The sequence below is a fragment of the Myripristis murdjan genome, chromosome 8 (genome assembly GCF_902150065.1).
Source record: "Myripristis murdjan chromosome 8, fMyrMur1.1, whole genome shotgun sequence".
In the NCBI taxonomy this organism is placed as follows: domain Eukaryota; kingdom Metazoa; phylum Chordata; class Actinopteri; order Holocentriformes; family Holocentridae; genus Myripristis; species Myripristis murdjan.
In genome coordinates, this window is record NC_043987.1 from 4050885 (window position 1) to 4075000 (window position 24116).

The 24116-nt window shown below is 40.3% G+C and overlaps 1 protein-coding gene across 4 annotated transcripts; it reads right to left on the reverse strand.

The window, feature by feature from the left end:
• Window positions 1–381: 381 nt before the first annotated feature.
• On the reverse strand, window positions 382–23399 carry LOC115363935 (oocyte zinc finger protein XlCOF6-like). Of its 4 annotated transcripts, XM_030058291.1 has the most exons (4): window positions 23105–23399; window positions 18498–18875; window positions 18298–18431; window positions 1017–1070 (listed from the first exon to the last, which is right to left on the reverse strand). In XM_030058291.1, exons 1-4 carry the CDS (start codon window positions 23295–23297, stop codon window positions 1053–1055), a joined length of 723 nt encoding a protein of 240 aa, XP_029914151.1. In that variant the 5' UTR covers window positions 23298–23399; the 3' UTR covers window positions 1017–1052. The 4 variants fall into 4 exon arrangements, with proteins under 4 accessions (XP_029914150.1, XP_029914149.1, XP_029914151.1 ...); XM_030058290.1 differs by lacking the exon at window positions 18298–18431 and having other exon boundaries at window positions 382–1251; window positions 18489–18875; XM_030058288.1 differs by lacking the exon at window positions 1017–1070 and having other exon boundaries at window positions 16935–18431.
• Window positions 23400–24116: the final 717 nt, after the last annotated feature.

The window sequence follows — 24116 nt, forward strand, 5'->3', positions numbered from 1 at the left end:
GAGTGATGGACAGTCATCATGTTTTCTAGTTTGTTGTCCTGTTGAACAATTCAGTTCAAGCAGCAGATCTGCAGCTTCAGCTGCTGCTGCTCTCACCAACACACTTGAGACTTTTAACACGGTCATGCCTGCACAAACTTCTCCCACACACACTGCTGCTGCAGTTTCTCTCCTGAGTGGATTCTCAGGTGTCTGTTTATGACTTTTACATGTACAATTTTGATTACAGACTGAGCAGCTAAAGGGTTTCTCTCCTGTGTGGACTCTCATATGTTTTTATGATACTTTTGTATTTTTAAATGTTTACCACAAACTGAGCAGCTCTTTCTCTCCTGAGTGGATAATCATGTGTGCGTTTGTGTGACCTTTATCTGAAACATGTTTACCACAAATTAAGAAGCTATGTTTTCTCTCCTGAATGGACACTCATGTGTGTATTTAAGTGACCTTTCTTTCTAAAACTTTTACCACAAATTGAGCAGCTGAAAGGTTTCTCTCCTGTGTGGACCCTCTTGTGTATATTTAAGTCAGATGTCTGTGTAAAATGTTTACCACAAATCGAGCAGCTGAAAGGTTTCTCTCCTGTGTGGACCCTCTTGTGTGCATTTAAGTTAGATTTCTGGGAAAAATATTTACCACAAATTGAGCAGCTGAAAGGTTTCTCTCCTGTGTGGACTCTCATGTGTTTGTTTATGTGACCTTTTGTTCTAAAACTTATACCACAAATCGAGCAGCTAAAAGGTTTCTCTCCTGTGTGGACCCTCTTATGTGTATTTAAGCCAAATTTCGTTGTAAAATGTTTACCACAAATTGAGCAGCCGAAAGGTCTCTCTCCCGTGTGGACCCTCTTGTGTGTATTTAAGCCAAATTTCGTTGTAAAATGTTTACCACAAAGTGAGCAGCTAAAAGGTTTCTCTCCTGTGTGGACTACCATATGAGTGTTAAACTGACTTTCCCATGTAAATTTCTTAGCACAGACTGAGCAGCTGAAAGGTTTCTCTCCTGTGTGGGTTCTCATGTGTCTGTTTAAGGAAATTTTATGTGTATATCTCTTAGCACAGACTGAGCAGCTGAAAGGTTTCTCTCCTGTGTGGATTCTCATGTGTCTTTTTAAGGAAATTTTATGTGTAAATCTCTTAGAACAAACTGAACAGCTGAATAGTTTCTCTCTCTTCACAGAGCAGGAAGATGGCTTCTCTCCAGCCTCAGATCTGTCATGGCTGAAAAGGACTTCACTCACTGAGGCTAAACCTGACTGAGGCTCTCCAGTCTCCTCCAAGTCATCTTCACTGTCTTCAGTCTCAGATTCAGAGGAGTGTGAAGAGAGCAGCTGGCCATCACTACTTGCTTGTAAATCCTCTTCATCAGCTTCTGTTTCAGTGGAGCTGCTGGCCGGAGGCTCTGCCTCTCTGTTCTCCTCAGTTTGGCTTTGATGAAGTTGTGAGGACTGAGCTCTCTCTTCATCATCTTCACTCTTCACAGGGGCAGGAGTGAATGGGATATCCTTGGTGATGTTGAGCTCCTCCTCTTCCTCTTTAATGTGGGAGGGCTCTGGTTCCTCCTGCTTCACACTGGGGCTGCACTCCTGCTGCTCAGGGGGAACCTCTTCTTTAATCACCAGCAGCTGCTGAGGCAACACTGAAACACACACACACACACACACACACACACACACACACACACACACACACACACACACACACACACACACACACACACACACACACACACACACACACACACACACACACATTAAGGAAAACCATGCTTGGTAGTTTACCTTATCCTGTTACCATTTCTTCATCATGTAAACAAGATCCATGATGCTCCTTTGCTGGATGATCTCAGCCACAAAAACAGAGAAGTCATTTTGTCTCCACATAAAATTGGTATGAAAGGGACAATGAAGAGAAGCTTATTACTACAGGCCTGAGATCCATGGAAATCACTGTACAATCATACTGAAAATACTGTGGATGAAGTGTGAAAACTGGCCATTTAGGTTCACTGTTTCCATGAATATTTATGACTTTCCTGCATTTGTCCAGTGTTAGCCTCGAATAAATAAACACCAGTTCTCTCCTGGTGTTTTGCTGGGTCATGAGATGGTTAATGCTGGGAATAACGTCTTTTTTCCACTGAAGAGGGAGCTAGTTTAGAGATGGCAACTGAAGGCTGCAGTGACTTTAACATTTAATGTTAAGCGGAATAAAAAAAAAAGAAAGCTGAAATGTTGGTCTCTTGTCTCATATTCATCTTCTAATTCCAGATGCAAATGTGTTCAGTCTATAGCAAAAATAAAGAAATTGGCCTCACTGTTCCAATACTTTTTTGGAAGGGAGTGTACATAAGGGGGTCATGCAAAACTGTTCCAGTTTTGAAATGAAGACGCTGCTCTTTGGAGTAGGAGAGGTATGCTAATATGTTGAGCTGACTGTGCTTTTATTGTGAAGAGCACAAGCAGACGCTGTTAATGTTGTCTGGTCATCTCTACATTATTTTATTTTATAGATTCACTAAGTGTAGGCGCTTACAAACAAGAAACAAGAGCTATGATTGGTCTGCTGAACTACATCATGTCCAGCATTTCGCCCCTCCATTGACATGTCCTGTTGTTGTGCCGGCAGCGCCATTTTTAAAAGAACTACTGTTGTGATCACATCTAGGCTCGTCTGTTGTTTTTAAATAGTTGTAAATTGCAAAGAAAAATGTCGCTGCTGGCACAATAGGAAGAGCGGAGACCACACGTCACAGGGTCTACGTAGGTCTGCAGAAAAAAAAAAAAGTGCCCCCTAGCGTTTTGGCGGGGTATTGCTTAGCGTGTTACGCAGAGGTATACAGGGCACATACACCCTGCGTGGCAACTATGTGCGCGTTGCGGCGAGTGTACACAGTACCATAATCCGGCCTTAAGCAATCTAACAAACAGGGGCCTATTTCACGAAGGGTGAATTAAATAAGCCAGGATATAAGCCAAATCTAGGCTTGCTAAAGCCTGCCCCGCACAGCCTGGTTTATTCTGTTCCACTAAAGCCAAGTCAGGCTGAGAAGGAGCGACTTTAGCGAGTCTGGATTTGGGATTCTGCACTAACATTGATTTTATATTTCCTTGCCTTTTTTCCCTATATCTTTGATTTATGTACGATGGAAAAATGCCACAGTTGTTTATCTTATACCTTCTTAATAAATAAAAAAAAAAAAAAAAAAAAAAAACTACAACATAATCTTTATGCATAAACTTTTATTTTTTTAAAAAAAGATTTAAATCACATTTAACTACTGTTTAAAACTCAGAAATCACAAATCAGAAATTACTTAGACGTCTCACATTTACAGACCCTAAAGTTTTTTGTTTCTTTCGTTCCTTTCTCCACATTGTTATTTGCTGTTCACTGTAAATCATTGTAATTTCTTTTTTTGTTATTTTTATACTGAAGTGTATTTACAGCAACATCGCTACTGAAAAAATGTGTGTTGCCTTTATAATTCATGTACTTGAATTTGATCTAATAAAAGCGAAAAAAAAAAAAAAAAGTAAAGGCAACTAAAGCAAGGGAGAAAGCGTGGCAAAGTGTTGCCGACAAACTTAATGCATAAGTTGTCCAAAAATATATACACTACTCACAAAAAGTTAGGGATATTCGGCTTTCGGGTGAAATTTCAGGATGAACCTAAAATGCATTATAACCTTTACAGGTGAACTTAATGTGACCTTCTGTAAACTTTTGAATGCACATGTCCAACTGTTCAATGTTTCAGTACTTTTTGCACAAGCTGCTGTTCTCTAACAAGGAGTTTAACGGCAAAATTCACATCAGGTGTTTGATGCTCCAGCTCATCGAGGTCGTATCATTAGGGAATGGCTGCTGGAGACTGGGGTACCTCAAATGGAGTGGCCTGCACTTTCTCAGACCTGAATCCCATAGAAAACCTATGGGATTCAGGAGTTTAACGGCAAAATTCACAACAGGTGTTTGATCCATGAATCGACCAATAAATGTCCTGGTTCAATTAGAATTTGTATTGAAACAGTCCTCCTCATCATGCTGTTCACATTTTGACATCATGAGACCAAGACGACACCTAACAATTGATCAGCAGCACCTCGCCATTGCGAGGCTTCAAACAGGATGTTCTCAGACGGAAGTGGCCACTGAGCTTAGAGTGTCACAGAGTGTCATCAGCAGGTTGCAACAGAGATACAGAGAGACTGGAAGAGTCACAGAAAGGCATAGAAGTGGACGTCCTTTGGCCACATCCCACACTGATGACCGCTTCATTGTGAACAGTGCCCTGTGGAACTGGATGATGAATGCCACTCAACTCCAGGCACATTTAAGGGAGGTGAGAGGCACCCAAGTGTCACGTCAGACCATTCGAAACCGTTTACATCAGCATGGTCTGCGTGCTAGACGACCTGCAAGGGTACCTGACCACACCACCAGGAACAGGTGTCATCGTCTTGCATGGGCCAGGCAGCATTTACACTGGACGAGGGACCAGTGGGCCTCAGTGCTGTTCTCTGATGAAAGCCGATTCATGTTGAGCAGAAATGATGGCCGCCAACGATGTTGGAGACGTCAAGGAGAGCGCTATGCATCAGCCACTGTTGTCACCAGATGAGCCTTTGGTGGTGGTGGTGTTACTGTGTGGGCAGGTGTGTCTAGTCAGTACAGAACTGCCCTACACTTTGTGAATGGTACAGTGACAAGTCCATGCTACCTGAATAACATCATTAATCCAGTCATTGTGCCCCTGCATGAACAACACAGGCCTAATTTCATCTTCATGGACGACAATGCTCCAGCTCATCGAGGTCGTATCATTAGGGAACGGCTGCTGGAGACTGGGGTACCTCAGATGGAGTGGCCTGCACTTTCTCAGACCTGAATCCCATAGAAAACCTATGGGATCAGCTGAGTCGCCGTGTAGAGGCTCGGAGCTCTGTACCCCAGAACCTCAATGTCCTGAGGGCCGCCCTTCAAGAAGAGTGGGATGCCATGCCTCAGCAGACAATAAGTCGACTTGTGAACAGCATGAGACGTCGCTGTCAAGCTGTAATTGATGCTCAAGGGCACATGACAAGTTATTGAGACGTTGACATTTTTTGTTGTGGTATATCCACCACTGTTGTTGGCTTTTGTTTCAAGAAATTGTTTGAGATGAGGAAATCACCAGTGTATGCTTCTACTTAAATGCCCTACTTTCATGATATAATATCACTGTAGCGTGAACTTTTTACATTTTCCGTAAATTTCACCCGAAAGCCAAATATCCCTAACTTTTTGTGAGTAGTGTATGATTTATATTATTATTATTTAGTCCATAAAAATATAGGCTAAGCAGTTGTCAACCTACTAATCTCCAATGCTATAGGCCTATTATATCACGCTCTATCACTCTATCTATCTGCAGTGCTGTGCAATGTCACGATTGCACGGCAATACCAATTAAATGTGTTCTTCCAAAATTATGAGAGACTGAGAGTGACAATGATTATATCACATGTAGAGCTGCAGCTATCGAATATTTTAGTAATCGAGTATTTGACCAAAAATTCTGCCGAGTAATCGAGTAATCGGATAAAATGTGTTTTTGCCAAGATAAAGAGCAATTGTGTATATATATATATATATATATATATATATATATATACACATGTACGGTATTATAACATTACAAATGTATTACATTAAAGGACAGTTTTAGTCTTAGTCTTGTGTCAAATGCCCTTATTAGTTTTAGTCATATTTAGTCAACTTGTATTCTTTTTTGTTTAGTCACATTTTAGTGGACGAAAAGTCTTGGCATTTTAGTCGAGTTTTAGTCGAAGAAAATCCAAAGTATTTTAGTTTTAGTTGACTAAACTACAAAGTATTTTAGTCTAGTTTTAGTCGAAAGTCTGTTTTTAGTCTTTGACCTGCATCATGTTGGCTTTTTTTTTTTTTTTTTTAATTTAATATATTAAATTATTATTATTTTAAAATTTTAAATTGCTTATCAAACAGACCTAACAATTCAGCTACCAATGAATGAGCAGTAGTATGCATGTGATAACATAGATTGAAAAATAAGCCGAAGTGATACCTCTTCTCTGAATAGACAAGCTAAGCCAGTGTGCTGCTGTTAGCCAATGAAAATATAGCGGAGTGGCGACTCTTCACTTTTTTACACAATCTATGTCAGAGAGCTGCTGTTTTAACTTTGTTCTCACCGCGCTACGCTTCAGACTGCGCCGGTGGGTGTGTGCTCCTCAGTCACACACACACACACACACACACACACACACACACAGACACACACACACACCTCGGCATGAACACACAGCAGTGCAGGAGGAGAAAAACTAACACGCGGTTGTGCCACATTAAAAATAGTCCGTGCGAAACACCGCGGATTTATATTTTTATTTCTTTATTTATTAAGCGATTCTTCGAGGCAGGAAAAATTACCCGAGGCAAAAAAAAAAGAATCAAGGTACTCGATTACTTCGAGTAATCGTTTCAGCTCTAATCACATGAGCCATTGTGAAACAACTATGATTCATGGTCACACACTATTAGAGTAATATAATTAAATTGATTATATCTTAATGCATTTATTTTCATTTTATTTGAATGTAGCATAATTTGAAATTAGTCCATAACAGGTGTTGAATTAACAAAGTCTTTGGTTTACGATTGGAGTCATTGACTAATAGTAATTTCACAAAGTTGAACAACAGGGCACTGGATTAATTTAAACTTGACTTCTAGCCTGGTCCGGAGCAGGCTAAGGCTTAGGCTAAGTTTCCATGGTAATTAAAGTGGGATTATTTTCATGAAACCGAGTTCAGGCTAATTATAGCCAGGTTTACTGGCCAGGTTAATCTCGCGAGATGATCCACCTTTCATGAAACCCATTAATCCCTAATTCTGGCTAGATTAAACCAGGATAGCTGCTAAATCCAGGTTTAAAGCCTAATCTAGGTTTCGTGAAATAGGCCCCAGGTTTGCTAACAGTAAACTGGTTGAGCTACTGCTTTCAGATATTTGAGACACTTACTTACAAACTGTATCATGTATCAATATTTACATCATAAGATATCTGATAAATGCTGCAGATTGTTGGCTGAATCCTGCCATTGCGCAGGATTAACTTTTTGAGGCTGAGCTAACACCCAATGAGCTGAACCAGACAAGTGAAGGATCAATAAAGCAGAACAGGAACCACCACCAGCCTCAGCCAACAGTCCAGCCCTACTGCTACTACCTGTCCAACTTCCCAAGTTCAACAAACAACCATGGCTGTGTCCGAAATCACTCACTCACTCACTACTCACTACTCCCTACTCACTATATAGGGAATTCAATGTAGTGGACTATATAGTGAACTCAATAGTGGACCGTTTCGGACACGACTTCGCCCGTTGTTCGGCGCCGTTCCGCAATGCATGACGGGATATATTGCCTGGTTAGTGACCATCGGATGTCCACTACATTTTGCGGTGGATTGTGGGATACATCTAGTGGACTATATAGTGAACATAAATAATCACTAGACATTCGGACACCCCTACAAAATGGCATAATCACTATATAGTGCACTATATAGTGGTTAGGGAGTGATTTCGGACACAGCCCATGTCTGCTTTTTCAGCCATTAGCCCATACCAAAAGAAATCAGAGCCTCTATTCTTATTGTAGCACTGAATGCCGCATCTTGTGTGGTTGTACCAGACTGTCTATCTAATAGAATAAAGATCAGAAATTGTGTTTTAATGTCTCTCTCTGGAGTTTCCTTATTAATCTAGTCTGATGTGATTTGGATGGAGAAATATCAGTGAAATCTCCTTTTATTGCTGAGCCAACAGGACAACAACAAACAGGAAGAAACAGCAGTAAGGGCAATAAGAAACAAATGATCAAAATCTAGGACTGTGAGTCAATTAAAAACCATTTCATTTCATGATACATTCTCATTTCATCTCCCCTCAGTCATCAGAAAATGACTCCACAGCGCCAGCTGCAGGACTTAGGCCATTTTTAAGGTGGACCGGTAAATCCCTGCAACAGGCTACTTCAGAGAGAGGCAGAAAGCAGGAGCGGCTGGAGGGTTTGGGGCTTGAAGCAGCTCTGCTGGCGTCCTGTGCTCAACACGGACATCAGCAGTGAGACAACAACATTTGAAGTGGACAAACCTGCTCTTTCTAGTCGAACTTGAGGCTGTAAAAGAGCGTCCAGCCGCTTTCTCTGCCGCTCGTTCTCCTCTCTTAACTGCCGCAGCTGCTCCTCGTGCGCCGCTAACGTCCTTTCAAACAGTTCCAATATGTCTCGAGCCGCAGCAGCCTCTTGCTGCTGGACCAGACACGTGAGCTCCTGCACGTCACACATTCTCACACATTTACAACTACACTTCTTGATCCTTCTGCTGTTTTCGACAGCAATTGACTAACAAAGTCTCCGGCGTTGTTCTCTCTTTTTTTACTCCTCCTTTAGCTTCCGCTTCCGCTTCCGCTTCCTCTTCTTCTTCTTCTTCTTCTTCTGTGTGTTGTTCTTTTTAGCGGTTCGTAAAGCAACCTTTAAAGATGCATACCGCCACCTACTGTATCGGAGTAGATACATTCGTGGTAGTATTGAAATATACATAGACTTATTAATGTGCTTATTTTTTATTTTTTATTTATTTATTTTTTTAAACCTACATAAAAAGAAACTGACAGCCTATTTCTTGCCTCTGGTATGTAACTTATCAGCCTCCTTCTATTTCCCCTGAAGTCCTGTCCTGTGCTCAGGATGATTTTACTCTCCAAACAAAGACATCTTCACAACTTTATATCACATGCATCTGTTGCTTCTAGATTTTACAAATATTTGCTTTAACAGAACCGCACTTGTGTACAATGTGAAACATAAACTTTATTTTATTTGGAATTAGAGATTGATAAGGTAACAGAAACACAGTTTCCCATTATTTTCTATTTGAAGCTGTGATATGCTCAAGATGATTTCTAACAAAATCATGAGCACACTTTCTAGCCAATACAGAGACATCATTAATAGTTTAAAGATGGTCAAGGTGTATGTTTTGTGCTTTAGACATTATGCTGTTAGGTATTGATTTGACAACCACAAAACTCCCAACAAGAAATCTGAACATGATATTTGTCCATAAAAACCTCATAACTATAAAATTCATCCTTTACATTTCAAAGCTGGTTGATAGTTTTTCTGTTCTTCTCAAAGCTGTTCTGGAAGTGAAGGGTTTGGTTTCTGTCAGAGATGGAGCTGCTGCTCCACAGGATACCACTGTGAGGAGAGAAGCTGTGTTTGAAACAAGATGCTTTACCTTGTCTAGTTTTGATTCTCGGAACACTGAACAAACGTCTCCCAGATGATCTGAGGGCTCTGGATGTCTTATAAGGTACAAGGTACGTAATTCAGAGATGTATGTGGGCCCAAGACCGTTTAGTGCTTTGTAGACAAGTAAAACATTTTTAAAGTCTATTATTTGTCACACAGATGCCACTGATTCTTGAGATTAGGGACAAAACTACTTTTTAAATCTAAAAACCAAAAAAAATTGAGTAGCACATTATTTTGAAATGTTTTTACTTATAAACACAGGTCTGACCTATCATACCATGTAAAGTAACACGTTTTTTATGAAATCATTTTTTAAAATTTAGATTTATCCGATTTGTCTTTTGTCATATGTCAACTCCGTCAAACACATTCAAAATAGTTTTATTTTAATTTGAATGATTCAATAAACCTTTAAAGGCTTTTAATATGTACTATTAATGTACCTATTCAAAGTTACGTTATAAAATTACATTTTGTACAGTTTTGTCAATATTTTACACTGTTTTGGAAAATGCTATTTCAAAAAACCTTCATTTTGTATATTAATTTTTAATATTAAGCATATTTAATCTGCCATCTTATGCATTTATGACACCATTGCATGTAGTTCAAATAATGTTTTAATGAATAAACTCAGTAGATTGTACCGAAATTGAATGCATTATTTAAAAAAAAAAAAAAAAAAAAAAAGAAGGTGAGACAAAACTGACTGAGTTGACGAACTGATGTAGGAGCAGAGTAAATAAAGCCTGTAAAGCACACATGGAAAGATTAAAGTAAATGACAACTTTGGAGGTCCTCCATTCTTGGATAATTACTGAATTGAACTGTTTGAGGACACAAAAACTTATTTGAGAGACAACGGGCTACAAGATAGCAACATTAGTGAACTGTTTGGGGTCCAGAATCCTCCCCGAGTGCATCCTGTCTCCTTTCAAGGGCTCACTGTAAAACAAAGTTAGCGATGAGAATCAAAATGTCAATATGTCTCAGTAAAGTATATATTGTATGCAATGTCTGTTATTATTCAGTTATCACAGTATGCCGTTTTACAGCTGCTGTATGTTCTATCAGTTAGGTAACACTTTTTTTTCTACAGGGCCTTTCCAAAATGTCCAATGTTCCAATTGTACCTAGCTCAATTATTCAATAGTTTATCTAACCTGTATGACTTAGGCATCAGGCAACAAGCGGTGAACATGTATGTGCTCTGTGAAGTCCATTATATCAGGAGTTATGCTGTAGATCATTTCTTTTATAAAGGTCAGTCAGTTTTATGTAAGTATTATGTCAGTATTTGATCATAAACACATTCTACGTTTGTTATGAATTACATAATGAATTTTTGGAGAATTTTTCAACTTCGTCAGCTTAAACGTCAACACCATCAGTTGACCTAAAAATGACTCAAACCCTTAATGTGATCATGTGCTGTAACTGCTGCATCCATCAAAAGAGGGAGCATGAAAAGGGGGTCCTCAGGGTTATAGCTGACCAATACATGCCTGATTTTTTTAGAAATTTTAAAAAACCTGACGGAGTTGACTTGAAGTGAGGATGCTACTTTGAGAGGCAATTTTTATTTATTTATTTATTTATTTTTATAGAAAACATGATGTTTATTGAACTTTATGTATTCTGTTACCTTTTATAAAACCATCAAAGTAATTTCATTATCATTTTATGTATTAACCATATTTTTAATCCCTTTTTCTTTCAGGTAGAATCTATGACCTCTTTTAGAGGACATGTTAATTTGCATGTACTTTTTAGGATTGTGCTCATACTTTATCAAATTGCTATGAAAATATATACATATACACAAAACTAAGTTCATGAGTATGTTTAAGTCTTCCATATTAAACTTTTAACATCTCTTTAAATGAATAGATGTTTTGATTTTTTAAGCCAAGCTTTGCTTTTCAGTGGAGGACATGTTTTATCCCTAATCTCGAGAATCAGTGATGCACTGTTTTGAGAACTGGTGTAATGTGCCCCACTTTCTTGGTGTTTGTGGACTCTGGCACCAGGACTGTGAAGACACTCAAGCATTCAACATTCAACATTCAAGTCTGCTGAAAAAAAAGCATGAGAAAGTTTTTCTGCATCATTTTGAGACAGAAATCCTATGATTCTTTGGTAGCAGGCTGACTTTGTAATTGCTTTTGTGTGGCTATTGAAGTTTAGGTGTGAGTCCATAACAACACCAAGATTTCAAGGCATGATTTGTTGTCATGTATTCAAGGTGACCACTGATTTTTTTAATCTTTCTAATTTGGGAAAAAAAAAAAAAAAAAAATCTGTTTTTTCTGTGCTTAGTTGTAGAAAAGTCTGGCACATCCACTCATTAATTTGTTCAGTGCATTTGTTGGATGAATACAGTAATCACCACGTGACACCATTATGTACAGCTGTGTGACATCTGCATAATTATGGTAAGATATTTTATAATAATGAATAATCTAAGTGCGGGGGAGCATGTAGATGCTGAATATAAGAGGCCCGAGTATGGACCCTTGAGGAACTCCACATGAGATTTTTGTTTGCTCAGATTTATTTTTACCAGTTGACACAAAGTAGTTTCTGTTTTTCAGGTATGATTAGAACCAGTCTAACACAGTACCACAAAGTCCCACCCACTTTCCCAGTCTGCTGAGCAGTATATCTTATGATCAGCCATGTCAAATGCAGCACTGAGATCCAGGAATGTTAAGACTGATATTTTTGGTGTGCCACTGCTCAGATGATGCCATTCAGAACTTTCACAGGTGCAGTTTCAGTGCTGTGATGTGGTCTAAGACCAGACTGAAAAACACTGAATAAGATTTGTTGTTTTAATTAAGTTCTTGAAAATCAGCCTTTTCAGTGACCTTTCCTTAAAAAAAAAAAAAAAAAAAAAAAAAAAAAAAAAAAAGGTAGGTTTAATATGGGCCTACAGTTATTTATTGCTGAGGCATTCAGATTGTTTTTTTTTTTTAAAGGTTTGATGACAGAAGTCATCAAAACCCTTGGAAAAAGGCCTGATTTGAAGAGAACTATTGGCTGTAGTATCTGTAGTACAGCTGATGATATGTTGTTACCACCTGACCTAAGGGGTAACTGGGGGTAACTACGTACCAGATTTGCATGGGTAGTCTTATGGAGAGGAAGTGATGACATTGCCATTTTGTCTGAGATGGAGTTAGAATCTTCCTGTTATCTTAAGAACTTAATCTATGAAAAAAGATGGAAAGTCATTACTTGACTTAGTGGATAAAGGTTCAGGGGGACTGATGATTTGTCAGTCTGCAAACGACAGATAGATAGATAGATAGATAGATACTTTATTAATCCCCTCAGGGAAATTCAGATGCCCCGTAGCTGACAAAGTCAGAACATAAAATACTGACAATACATATAATGCGGACAGTACATAAAAGCAATAAATATTTAAATAAATAAATAAATAAAAACAATACACGATAAACAAAGGATTTCCTGAACCGCTCAGTTCTACAGTGAAGGGAGAGGACCCGGTAACTGTTACGTTTACTTCTCTGATTGGCTAGAGTTCCATGGAGGGGGTGCCTGGAGTTGTTGAGGATGGCCTGCACCTTGCTCCTCATACACCTCTCCAGCACAACCCCCACCATGTCCACTCTAACCCCCAGCACTGAGCTAGCTCTCTTCACCAACTTGATTAGTTATTAGTGACATTATTACCCCAGCAGACCACAGCGTAAAACGACACTGGCCACAACTGTGTGATAAAACAACAGCAGCATTTCATTGCACACATCAAAGGATCTGAGTTGTCTGAGGAAGTAAAGTCTGCTCTGCCCCTTTTTGTAGAGGGCATCAGTATTGACTGACCAGTCCAGTTTGTTATCAAGGTGCACACCTAGATACCACTTCAATGGCCACCTCTTCAGGTTTAACAGGCTGAAGAGGGAGCTTGGACCTGCCAAAGTTCACAACCATTTCCTTGGTCTTGGTTGTATTCAGGATGAGGCAGTTCTCCTTACTCCAGTCACAGAAGGCAGTGGTCAAGTCCCTGTATCCCCCCTCCTGTCCATTCCTTACAGATGCCACAATTGCTGTGTCATCAGAGTATCTCTGAGGGTCGGCACCTTTTTCTTTTTTTCTCGACTTTCAACGGACCCTGGCAAAATAGACGTCAGTTAATGACGTCGACATTTCGATGGGTCGACCTTTCAATGGGTCGACCTTTACGTTAATGCCCTAATCAGTAGTGTTAAGTACCAGTGTACACCCCAGTTGTCTTCCTCTGTTTTGTGAACTTGTAACTGACTACAGCTGGTAAAGCTGTAGTCAGAGTTGTCTAGAGTTGTCTGAGTTGATTGCTGAGGTTGTGTACATCAGGTTCAAAGTCGTCAGATGGTTGTGGAATCTTCTTGCAGTGGCTGGCGTGAACCTGGGCGCTTTCTCGGCAACCTTTACTGCTGTCTCTGTGGTGAGGACAGAGGCGGTCCTGGCTAGTTTTGCGCCCTGGGCGAACCGTCCCCCACCCCCACCACATCAGGCCTATCATTTGTTAACATCCTATTAACTAAGAATAACACACTAGAAATTACTCATAAAGCTATATCACATATAGCTTACAAAATGTCATGTCAGTGTATAGGAAGTTATTTAAGTTACCATAGACCCACATATAGCAAAAAAAATTAAAAATTCCACAGTCAGGACGTATTGTTTACCAAATCCACAGACTAACAGGCCAATGTGAACTTGCACTTGTTGTGTTGCAAACACAAACTAGCCTATGGGTGAAATTAATTCCATGACATGATGCCTAAAATTCTAATAGTTGCTAGTTCAGCAAAACTAAAAACCAAAAAAAAAAAAAAAAAAAAAAAAAAACTTCTGTGGCTAAGTGGCAACATATTAACAAGAGGCTAATAAATAGGGTATAGGCTACTGTTTCATTACATGCACAATTAACGTCACGCATAGAGACTTGCATACCTTTATCTTTTGAACGTTTCTCCTCTTCTTCTCTCCTTCTCTTTCTGAACTGGGCACCTGATTTTTTTTTGGCCTTTTGTCCATGATACTCCATTGACTTTTTGTTGTTGTTGTTGTTGTTTGGCATTTTCACATAACCCAATAAATTACATGTAGCTATAAGGGGTCTATATTAATTTTATGAATGAAATACAATTTATTTGGAAGCAGCAGTTTGTGTTGTTTGGCCTGGGATCTTTCATATCAGAGGTTAGTCTATCCCCCGCCCCCCTCCCCTTTGCTTTTCCTGAGACTCACAACCTGCGCACAGCCTCTGCAGTCGCAAGTTGATCCCCCGCGCCCCCCTCCCTCTTGCCTTTTCTTCTGACACACACGACCTGTATACATGACTCTCAGCAGCAAGTTGACGTGATAGTAGGGGCGCCTTAGCGTCCACTGCACCAACTTGACATGGAAATGAGCGATATTAGTCTAGAAACGTTTTTTTTTTTTTTTTTGCGGACGCACTTTTTTTTTTTTTTTTTTTTTTTTGGACGGCGCTTGTGCGCCCCCAAGTAGATTGCGCCCTGGGCGGTTGCCCACATTGCCCATAGCAAAAACCGTCCCTGGGTGAGGAGAACCTGATGTGGGCCAGTCCACTGTCTTTCTTTCCAGCTTTTCCATCTGTGGTCTTTGACGACTATCCAGTCATCTGCTTTGAGGTCATGCAGCTTCTTCTGAGCTGGTTGAGACAGCGACTGGTTATGAACTAAATGCAACAACAAACTGGAGAAATGTTAATTTGAGTGTGATTTTATAGTTACGATGCAAATTGCACTTTCTTTATATGTTCGTTGTTTTGGGATGTTGGTGGGTTTTTTTTTTTTTTTGCAAATGTTCAAATGTAAATATTACTATGTGTACAGTATGGAACATATATAAGCGGTATTTGCACTGTCAGAAATAATTTATTGTAATAAAGTGTGGGTGAACTTAAAGTGCATGTCTATGCTGTGGTTCCTGTAGGCTTTGGCCAGGCAGGGTGGGGTGGTGCAGGGGCTTAAGTTTTATTTTGCTGTGGTCCAGGGGTGTCAGCGGCGGGGAGGGGGGTGTCCAAGTCGAATTTGCTTGGGGCCCCCAAATTCCTTGAGACGGCCCCGGTTGAACTTGACACAACCACTAGAGGCTGCTTAATTTTTGACACAACTACAGCTTGTAATAAACTTTTGTAAATACACTTCAGATAACATCTGATGCTGAGATTTTTTTGCTATTATTAATTGATGTCCTAATTTTTTCTTTATTTCTGATATTTTGTCATCAGTACATTAAAGAGTCCATCACAGATTATAGTGACTTAACTAAAAACAACAAACCTACAAGCCACTGAGGGGCTGCTTACCAGCAGATGCCTAGTTGATGCGTCTGTCTAGCATGTCAGTAAAAAGGCTCCAAAACTCCAGTGCAGCTGTACTTAAATGCATTTATTTAAGTATGAATAGTTATATGAATAGTTCCTGTGATTACGACTTTACCTATTAATACGTTCCCTTTCCTCCTGATACCACCTACTGTACAAAAAAAGAAAGTACAATGAACAGATTTTACCTCATGAACACATAATGAAAATACAAAAATCAACATGGTTGAAAGGTTCATGAGAAGACTGTCCACAACAAGACAGAGGAAGAAACACTCTCCACACTTCAACATGCTTACATATGCAACATCACCTCATCAATAACCAAACTGATGTTTACCACACAGAAACATGTTACAATGTGAAGTACAATACCACATACTGTGAAAATTGCCATTCCTTTGTCCATCTGTCCATCTGTCATATTGCTTTGAAATTTGGAGAAATTGTAACACCTCCTGAACAGTTCCTTGTTATTAATGCAGAAAACAAAGTGTGTACTACAATAAACTACATTGATGTCTAACAATATAATTCCAATAAAGAATGACAAATGTTGAGTTGCTGGCCAGAGCATTAACTTACATGTATCAGATGATCAAAGTGACAAGGGAACATAAACCTGAATTTGAGCCAAACAGGAGCAACAAGAATTTCTCTCTTCAGTGAGCCTGCATTAACACAAGATGTGTGTGAGCAGTGTTCACATGTGGCTGCATCTCCAACAACACCACTGACTGAGAAGAGTTTGAGTTTCCTCGTCCTGAGTGATGGACAGTCATCATGTTTTCTAGTTTGTTGTCCTGTTGAACAATTCAGTTCAAGCAGCAGATCTGCAGCTTCAGCTGCTGCTGCTCTCACCAACACACTTGAGACTTTTAACACGGTCATGGTGCACAAACTTCTCCCACACACACTGCTGCTGCACAGTTTCTCTCCTGAGTGGATTCTCATGTGTCTGTTTATGTGACTTTTACATGTACAATTTTGATTACAGACTGAGCAGCTAAAAGGTTTCTTTTCTGTGTGGACACTCGTGTTTCTTTAAGTTATTTTTTTGAGTGAAACATTTACCACAATTTGAGCAGCTAAAAGATTCCTCTCCTGTGTGGACTCTTGTGTGTGATTAAGCTACACTTCTGTGTAAATTGTTTACAAATTGACTGGCTAAAAGGTTTCTCTCCTGAGTGGATAATCATGTGTGCTTTTTTGTGACCTTTATCTGAAACATGTTTACCACAAATTGAGCAGCTAAGTTTTCTCTCCTGAGTGGACACTCATGTGTGTATTTAAGGTACATTTCTTTCTAAAACTTTTACCACAAATTGAGCAGCTGAAAGGTTTCTCTCCTGTGTGGACACTCATGTGTTTATTTAAGTCAGATTTCTGTGAAAAATGTTTACCACAAACTGAGCAGCTGAAAGGTTTCTCTCCTGTGTGGACACTCTTGTGTGTATTTAAGTTACCTTTCTGGTTAAAACTTTTACCACAAATTGAGCAGCTGAAAGGTTTCTCTCCTGTGTGGACACTCATGTGTGTAATTAAGGCAGTTTTCACTCTAAAATTTTTACCACAAATTGAGCAGCTGAAAGGTTTCTCTCCTGTGTGGATAGTCATGTGTGCATTTAAGTTATATTTCTGTCTGAAACTTTTACCACAAATTGAGCAGCTGAAAGATTTCTCTTCTGTGTGGATACTCATGTGTTTATGTAAGTCAGATTTCTGTGTAAACTGTTTACCACAAATCCAGCAGCTGAAAGGTTTCTCTCCTGTGTGGACTCTCATATGAGTGTTTAATCGACTTTTCCATGTATATTTTTTAGCACAGACTGAGCAGCTGAAAATTTTCTCTCCTGTGTGGTTTCTCATGTGTGTATTTAAGTCTGATTTTTTTCTAAAATGTTTACCACAAATTGAGCAGCTGAAAGGTTTCTCTCCTGTGTGGACTACCATATGAGTGTTTAATTGACTTTTCCATTTAAATTTCTTAGCACAGACTGAGCAGCTGAAAGGTTCCTCTCCTGTGTGGACACTCATGTGTTTATGTAAGTCAGATTTCTGTGTAAAATGTTTATCACATATCGAGCAGCTGAAAGGTTTCTTTCCTGTGTGGACTTCCATATGAGTGTTTAATTGATTTTTCCATGTAAATTTCTTAGCACAGACTGAGCAGCTGAAAGGTTTCTCTTCTGTGTGGACTCTCATGTGTGCATTTAAGTTAAATTTCTGTCTGAAACCTTTACCACAAATTGAGCAGCTGAAAACTTTCTCTCCTGTGTGGACTGCCATATGAGTGTTTAATTGATTTTTCCATGTAAATTTCTTAGCACAGACTGAGCAGCTGAAAGGTTTCTCTTCTGTGTGGACTCTCATGTGTGCATTTAAGTTAAATTTCTGTCTGAAACCTTTACCACAAATTGAGCAGCTGAAAACTTTCTCTCCTGTGTGGACTGCCATATGAGTGTTTAATTGACTTTTGAATGTAAATTTCTTAGCACAGAATGGGCAGCTGAAAGGGTTCTCTCCTTTGTGGACTCGCATGTGTATATTTAAGCTAACTTTATATATATATCTCTTACTACAGACTGGACAGCTGAATGGTTTCTCTCTCTTGTGCCTCATCATGTGTCTGTTTAAGTTGGATCTTAGTTTAAAGTTTGTACCACAAACAAAGCAGCTCCACTGTTTCTCTCCTGTGGTTTTGTTCACAGAGCAGGAAGATGGCTTCTCTCCAGCCTCAGATCTGTCATGGCTGAAAAGGACTTGACTGACTTGACCTGACTGAGGCTCTCCAGTCTCCTCCAAGTCATCTTCACTGTCTTCAGTCTCAGATTCAGAGGAGTGTGAAGAGAGCAGCTGGCCATCACTACTTGCTTGTAAATCCTCTTCATCAGCTTCTGTTTCAGTGGAGCTGCTGGCCGGAGGCTCTGCCTCTCTGTTCTCCTCAGTTTGGCTTTGATGAAGCTGTGAGGACTGAGCTCTCTCTTCATCATCTTCACTCTTCACAGGGGCAGGAGTGAATGGGATATCCTTGGTGATATTGAGCTCCTCCTGTTCCTCTTTAATGTGGGGGGGCTCTGGCTCCTCCTGCTTCACACTGGGGCTGCACTCCTGCTGCTCAGGGGGAACCTCTTCTTTACTCACCAGCAGCTGCTGAGGCAACACTGAAACACACACACACACACACACAAACACACACACATTAAGGAAAACCATGCTTGGAAGTGTACCTTATCCTGTTACCATTTCTTCATCATGTAAACAAGATCCATGATGCTCCTTTGCTGTATGATCTCAGCCACAAAAACAGAGAAGTCATTTTGACTCCACATAAAATTGGTATGAAAGGGACAATGAAGAGAAGCTTATTACTACAGGCCTGAGATCCATGGAAATCACTGTACAATCATACTGAAAATACTGTGGATGAAGTGTGAAAACTGGCCATTTAGGTTCACTGTTTCCATGAATGTTTATGACTTTCCTGCATTTGTCCAGTGTTAGCCTCGACTGAATAAACACCAGTTCTCTCCTGGTGTTTTGCTGGGTCATGAGATGGTTAATGCTGGGAATAGCGTCTTTTTTCCACTGAAGAGGGAGCTAGTTTAGAGATGGAAACTGAAGGCTGCAGTGACTTTAACATTTAATGTTAAGCAGAATAAAAAAAAAAAAGAAAGCTGAAATGTTGGTCTCTTGTCTCATATTCATCTTCTAATTCCAGATGCAAATGTGTTCAGTCTATAGCAAAAATAAAGAAATTGGCCTCACTGTTCCAATACTTTTTTGGAAGGGAGTGTACATAAGGGGGCCATGCAAAACTGTTCCAGTTTTGAAATGAAGATGCTGCTCTTTGGAGTAGGAGAGGTATGCTATTATGTTGAGCTGACTGTGCTTTTATTGTGAAGAGCACAAGTGGAAGCTGTTAATGATGTCTGGTCATCTCTACATGATTTTATTTCATAGATTCACAAAGTGTAGGCACTTACAAAACGCTGGGCTACATAAATTTGTGTTCACAGCCTAAGCAATCTAACAAACAGGTTTGCTAACAGTAAACTGGTTGAGCTGCTGCTTTCAGATATTTGAGACACTTACTTACAAACTGTATCATCTATCAATATTTACATCATAAGCTTTTTGATAAATGCTGCAGATTGCTGGCTAAATCTTGCCATTGCGTACACAATGTCACATTGTTTCTTGATAAGTTTCACGATAAAATATTCCATGATAACGATGATAAACTCATGAAATCTATTTCCAATACAGTGATTTTTGAGCCCCCTAATCACAACTCCATATGACCACCTGAATGGAGGAGCCTGACATTTCTCAGCAAAAAATGAACAGCTGTGCAAATGATGCCGTCTACCAGTCCCAGCAGAACGGGAACTACCACCAGCCTCAGCCAACAGTCCAGCCCTACTGCTACTACCTGTCCAGCTTCCCAAGTTCAACAAGCAACAACCATGTCTGCTTTTTCAGCCATTAGCCCATACCAAAAGAAATCAGAGCCTCTATTTTTATTGTAGCACTGAATGCTGCATCTTGTGTGGTTGTACCAGACTGTCTATCTAACATAATAAAGATCAGAAATTGTGTTTTAATGAGTCTCTCTCTGGAGTTTCCCTAATAATCTTGTCCAGATTTGACAAGTCTGAGTGTAGTGGGTCTTGTTAAGGACCAGAGGCTTGTATCACAAAGCAAGCTCAGTTTTCCCTGGATTGCTCAGACGTATCCAGCTACACTAATTGAGATCATGGTGATCAGGGACAACCGGTATCACGACGCTGGTTATCAACTCGCTCATTCGATCCAGGTTTGCCTCATCAAGAGCCGTGAACGTACACGTATAAGGGGCCGGTTCCGAGGCAGCACACCAATCACAAACATGATTAACAAGGAAAAACGCACAGTGTATGTCACGGCAGAGGAACAGCGTATTATACTGGAAAAGTATGAGGAGGAAAAACAACATTTACAAACTAAATCAAACATCATGGCTGCCGCGAAGAGAAGGCAGAATGCTTGGTAATGTATTGCTGACTGCATAAATGCTCAAGTTACACATCAATGGCTCGAGTAGTCCACATCTGACACTGAAACCCATGAACTCACTGTACTGCACAGATGTGCTGTGTGTATGACAGGTATAGCTGAATTCCTCCAGGTGTGACCCCTCAGGGGTTAACAGGACGTGGGAGCAAGTAAAAACACAAAAACACAACACAAGAACATCATTGCATTTGGTAAGTTTGCCTTTTTATTATAGCCTGTTATACAGGCTTTAATAAAATAAAGCTGACGCCAAAAGTCAATCACATCAGTACATCAAGTTGACAGCCTGAATAAAATCAGATACTGAGCTGCGTTAGAATTTAGCAGGAACAAAATACAAATATAAAGGCCTACTCGCCCTCTTGAATGAAGGGTGGAAATGATCCTTTTTCACATTTGCATCAGCGAGCTGTCAATCAGGCCCATTCTCTTACCCAGGAATAATTTGCCCCCCAAAAACATTTAGAGCTAATTAACTGTGCCATTTTAAATATCCCTAAAATGCTGTGAAATGCATCTAAAAATACATTTTCCTCTCCTACAGAGTGTCAGCTCTGTATAGCAGGCAGCTGTTAGCCAGGCTGAAGTACTGCTTCACATTAGTATTACAGCCTCTCTCTCATACAGAGAGTCGTCGGCAAAATTTAATGGATTTGATCGGTCCAGGAAAATCCTTTCACGCCGTAATGCTCTCCTCACTATTTGGACTCGTTGTTCAATCGGATCCTCAATGTCCTTTTACAAAAAGACAGTGACAGTAAATATACACATAGTGTACAATATACAGGAATAACAGTGCCAGCATGTATATGTTTACCATAGGCGGCACCATCAATGGGCATGGGTGGGCCTGGGCCCACCCATTTTGAGCCAGGCCCACCCAATCAGAAGAAAATGTTTTCGGGATTAAAATGTTCATCCTTTGCCAGCCTTTGCAGAGCTCATGTGAAGCTAGCTTCTAAAGCCGTGTTCACACCGGACGCAATGAACGCGATGAAATCGCGCGTAACGCCCGAAACGCGTCGCGTGACCATGGAATCATTTATTTCCTCAATCGCGTCTATTGCGCGATGGACGCGTTGATGCGAACCCGCCCTCCTCTCTCCCTCCTTCCTCTCCCTGATGTAGGTGTCCCGCAGACTTTTCCATCTGTGGACACACATCCACTGACAAGACGCACACACGTAGCGAGACAGATATGCCGGGTTAACGTTACCGCTAGCATGGTTAATAGTAAATTACATCCAATAGCTGCATTAGCAACGGACACACATTCGCAAAATTTACCGGCACACGGCAGCCCGGCAGCCGGCACAGGGCAGCCCGGCAGCCCGCCAGCCCGGCAGCCGGCACAGGGCAGCCCGGCAGCCCGGCAGCCGGCACAGGGCAAGATGATGGCGCTAAATGAAAAAGCAATCTTAGCGTCTGTGTTGCTTGGCAACCATTCTGTCTACTCTATCATGCTTAGTGGAACAATGAATAGTTCTCAATTTTATTGTTGCATTATTACCAATAAATTATTGATTTTTTTCTTGTGTGTTTATTTTATGGGCTATATGTAGGGTAACCGTTTTATAAAAGCAATAAGCCCCTTGAAGCCGTGAGTTACAGTGATTTTAGTCCGCTGCACGTCCTGCCTTAGAACGCCCCTCATAGCCTTTGTAAAATCACTGTAACCCACGGCTTCTCGGGGCTTATTGCTTAATTCTGAATAAGCTATAACCAAAATGACTTGGACCTTTTTATGCCGTGTATGCAACTTATCCGTTGTATAATGTTGCACTTTCTGTTCGATCTGAGTATAAGAGAGAGAGACAAAACCTATACAAAGATATATTTCCGCTTGCAGTTTTGTGTAGTCAATATGAGACAGAAATGAAGTCTGCTGAGTTATAGGTGTTTGTCCAGTTCAGCACTGAGGTGAGGACAGCGACCCAATAGCCACTCAGGTGCAGACACGGCTGCTGTAATGCAGGTGGCAGTGCAGTGCTGTATTTTTCCTGGTTTTTTTTTTTTTTTTTATTGGCCCACCCGTTTTTTTGTAGGCCCACCCATTCACAAAATCCTGGCGCCGCTACTAGTGTTTACCTACGGCCACCGTACATTTCATTTTATGATACATCTCATTACATCTCCCTCTATCAGAAAATGACTCCACAGCGCCACCTGTACGCGCTTTTATAAGGTGGATCGGTAAATCCCAGCAACAGGCTACTTCAGCGAGAGGCAAAAAGCAGGAGCGGCTGGAGGGTTTGGGGCTTGAAGCAGCTCTGCTGGCGTCCTGTGCTCAACACGGACATCAGCAGTGAGACAACAACATTTGAAGTGGACAAACCTGCTCTTTCTAGTCGAACTTGAGGCTGTAAAAGAGCGTCCAGCCGCTTTCTCTGCCGCTCGTTCTCCTCTCTTAACTGCCGCAGCTGCTCCTCGTGCGCCGCTAACGTCCTTTCAAACAGTTCCACTGTGTCTCGAGCCGCAGCAGCCTGTTGCTGCTGGATCAGACACATGAGCTCCTGCACGTCACACATTCTCACACATTTACAACTACACTTTTAGGTCCTTCTGCTGTCTTCGACAGCAACTGACTCACAAAGTCTCCGGCGTTGTTTTCTCTTCTACTACTCCTTTAGCTTCCGCTTCTTCTTCTTCTGTGTTTTTCTTTTTAGCGGTTTGTAAAGCAACCTTTAAACATGCATACCGCCACCTACTGTATCGGAGTAGGTACATTCGTGATAGTATTGAAATATACATACACTTATTAATGTGTTTATTTAAAAAAAAAAAAAAAAAAAAAAAAAAAAAAAACTACATAAAAAGAAACTGACAGCCTATTTCCTGCCTCTGGTGTGTAAACTATCAGCCTCCTTCTATTTCCCCTGAAGTCCTGTCCTGTGCTCAGGATGATTTTACTCTCCATTCCAACAAAGATGTTCTCACAACTTTATGTCACAAAAAGTGCACCTGTTGCTTCTAGTTTGGAAGATTTTACAAATATATGCTTTACCAGGACTGCACCCGTGTACAACGTGAAACATAAACTTTATTTTATTTGGAATTAAAGATTGATAAGGTAACAGAAACACAGTTTCCCATTGTTTTCTGTTTGAATATACTACCCACATATATTTACATATGGCAGTTGTGATATGCTCAAGATGATTTCTAACAAAATCATAAGTGCACTTTCTAGCCAATACAGAAACTCCATTAATAGTTTAAAGATGGTCAAGGTGTATGTTTTGTGCTTTAGACATTATGCTGTTAGGTATTGATTTGACAACCACATTAAACTCCCAACAAGAAATTTGAACATGATATTTGTCCATAAAAACCTCATAACTATAAAA

Coding starts and splice junctions, on each gene's coding strand:
- LOC115363935 (XM_030058288.1), bottom strand. CDS start 23,297: ATGTGTGACGTGCAGGAGCTCATGTGTCTGATCCAGCAGCAACAGGCT. Junction 18,876..23,104: donor AGTTCGACTAGAAAGAGCAG/GTTTGTCCACTT, acceptor TGTGTGTTTCAG/TGTTGCCTCAGCAGCTGCTG. Junction 18,432..18,497: donor CTTGGAGGAGACTGGAGAGC/CTCAGTCAGGTC, acceptor GAGAGAAGCCAT/CTTCCTGCTCTGTGAACAAA.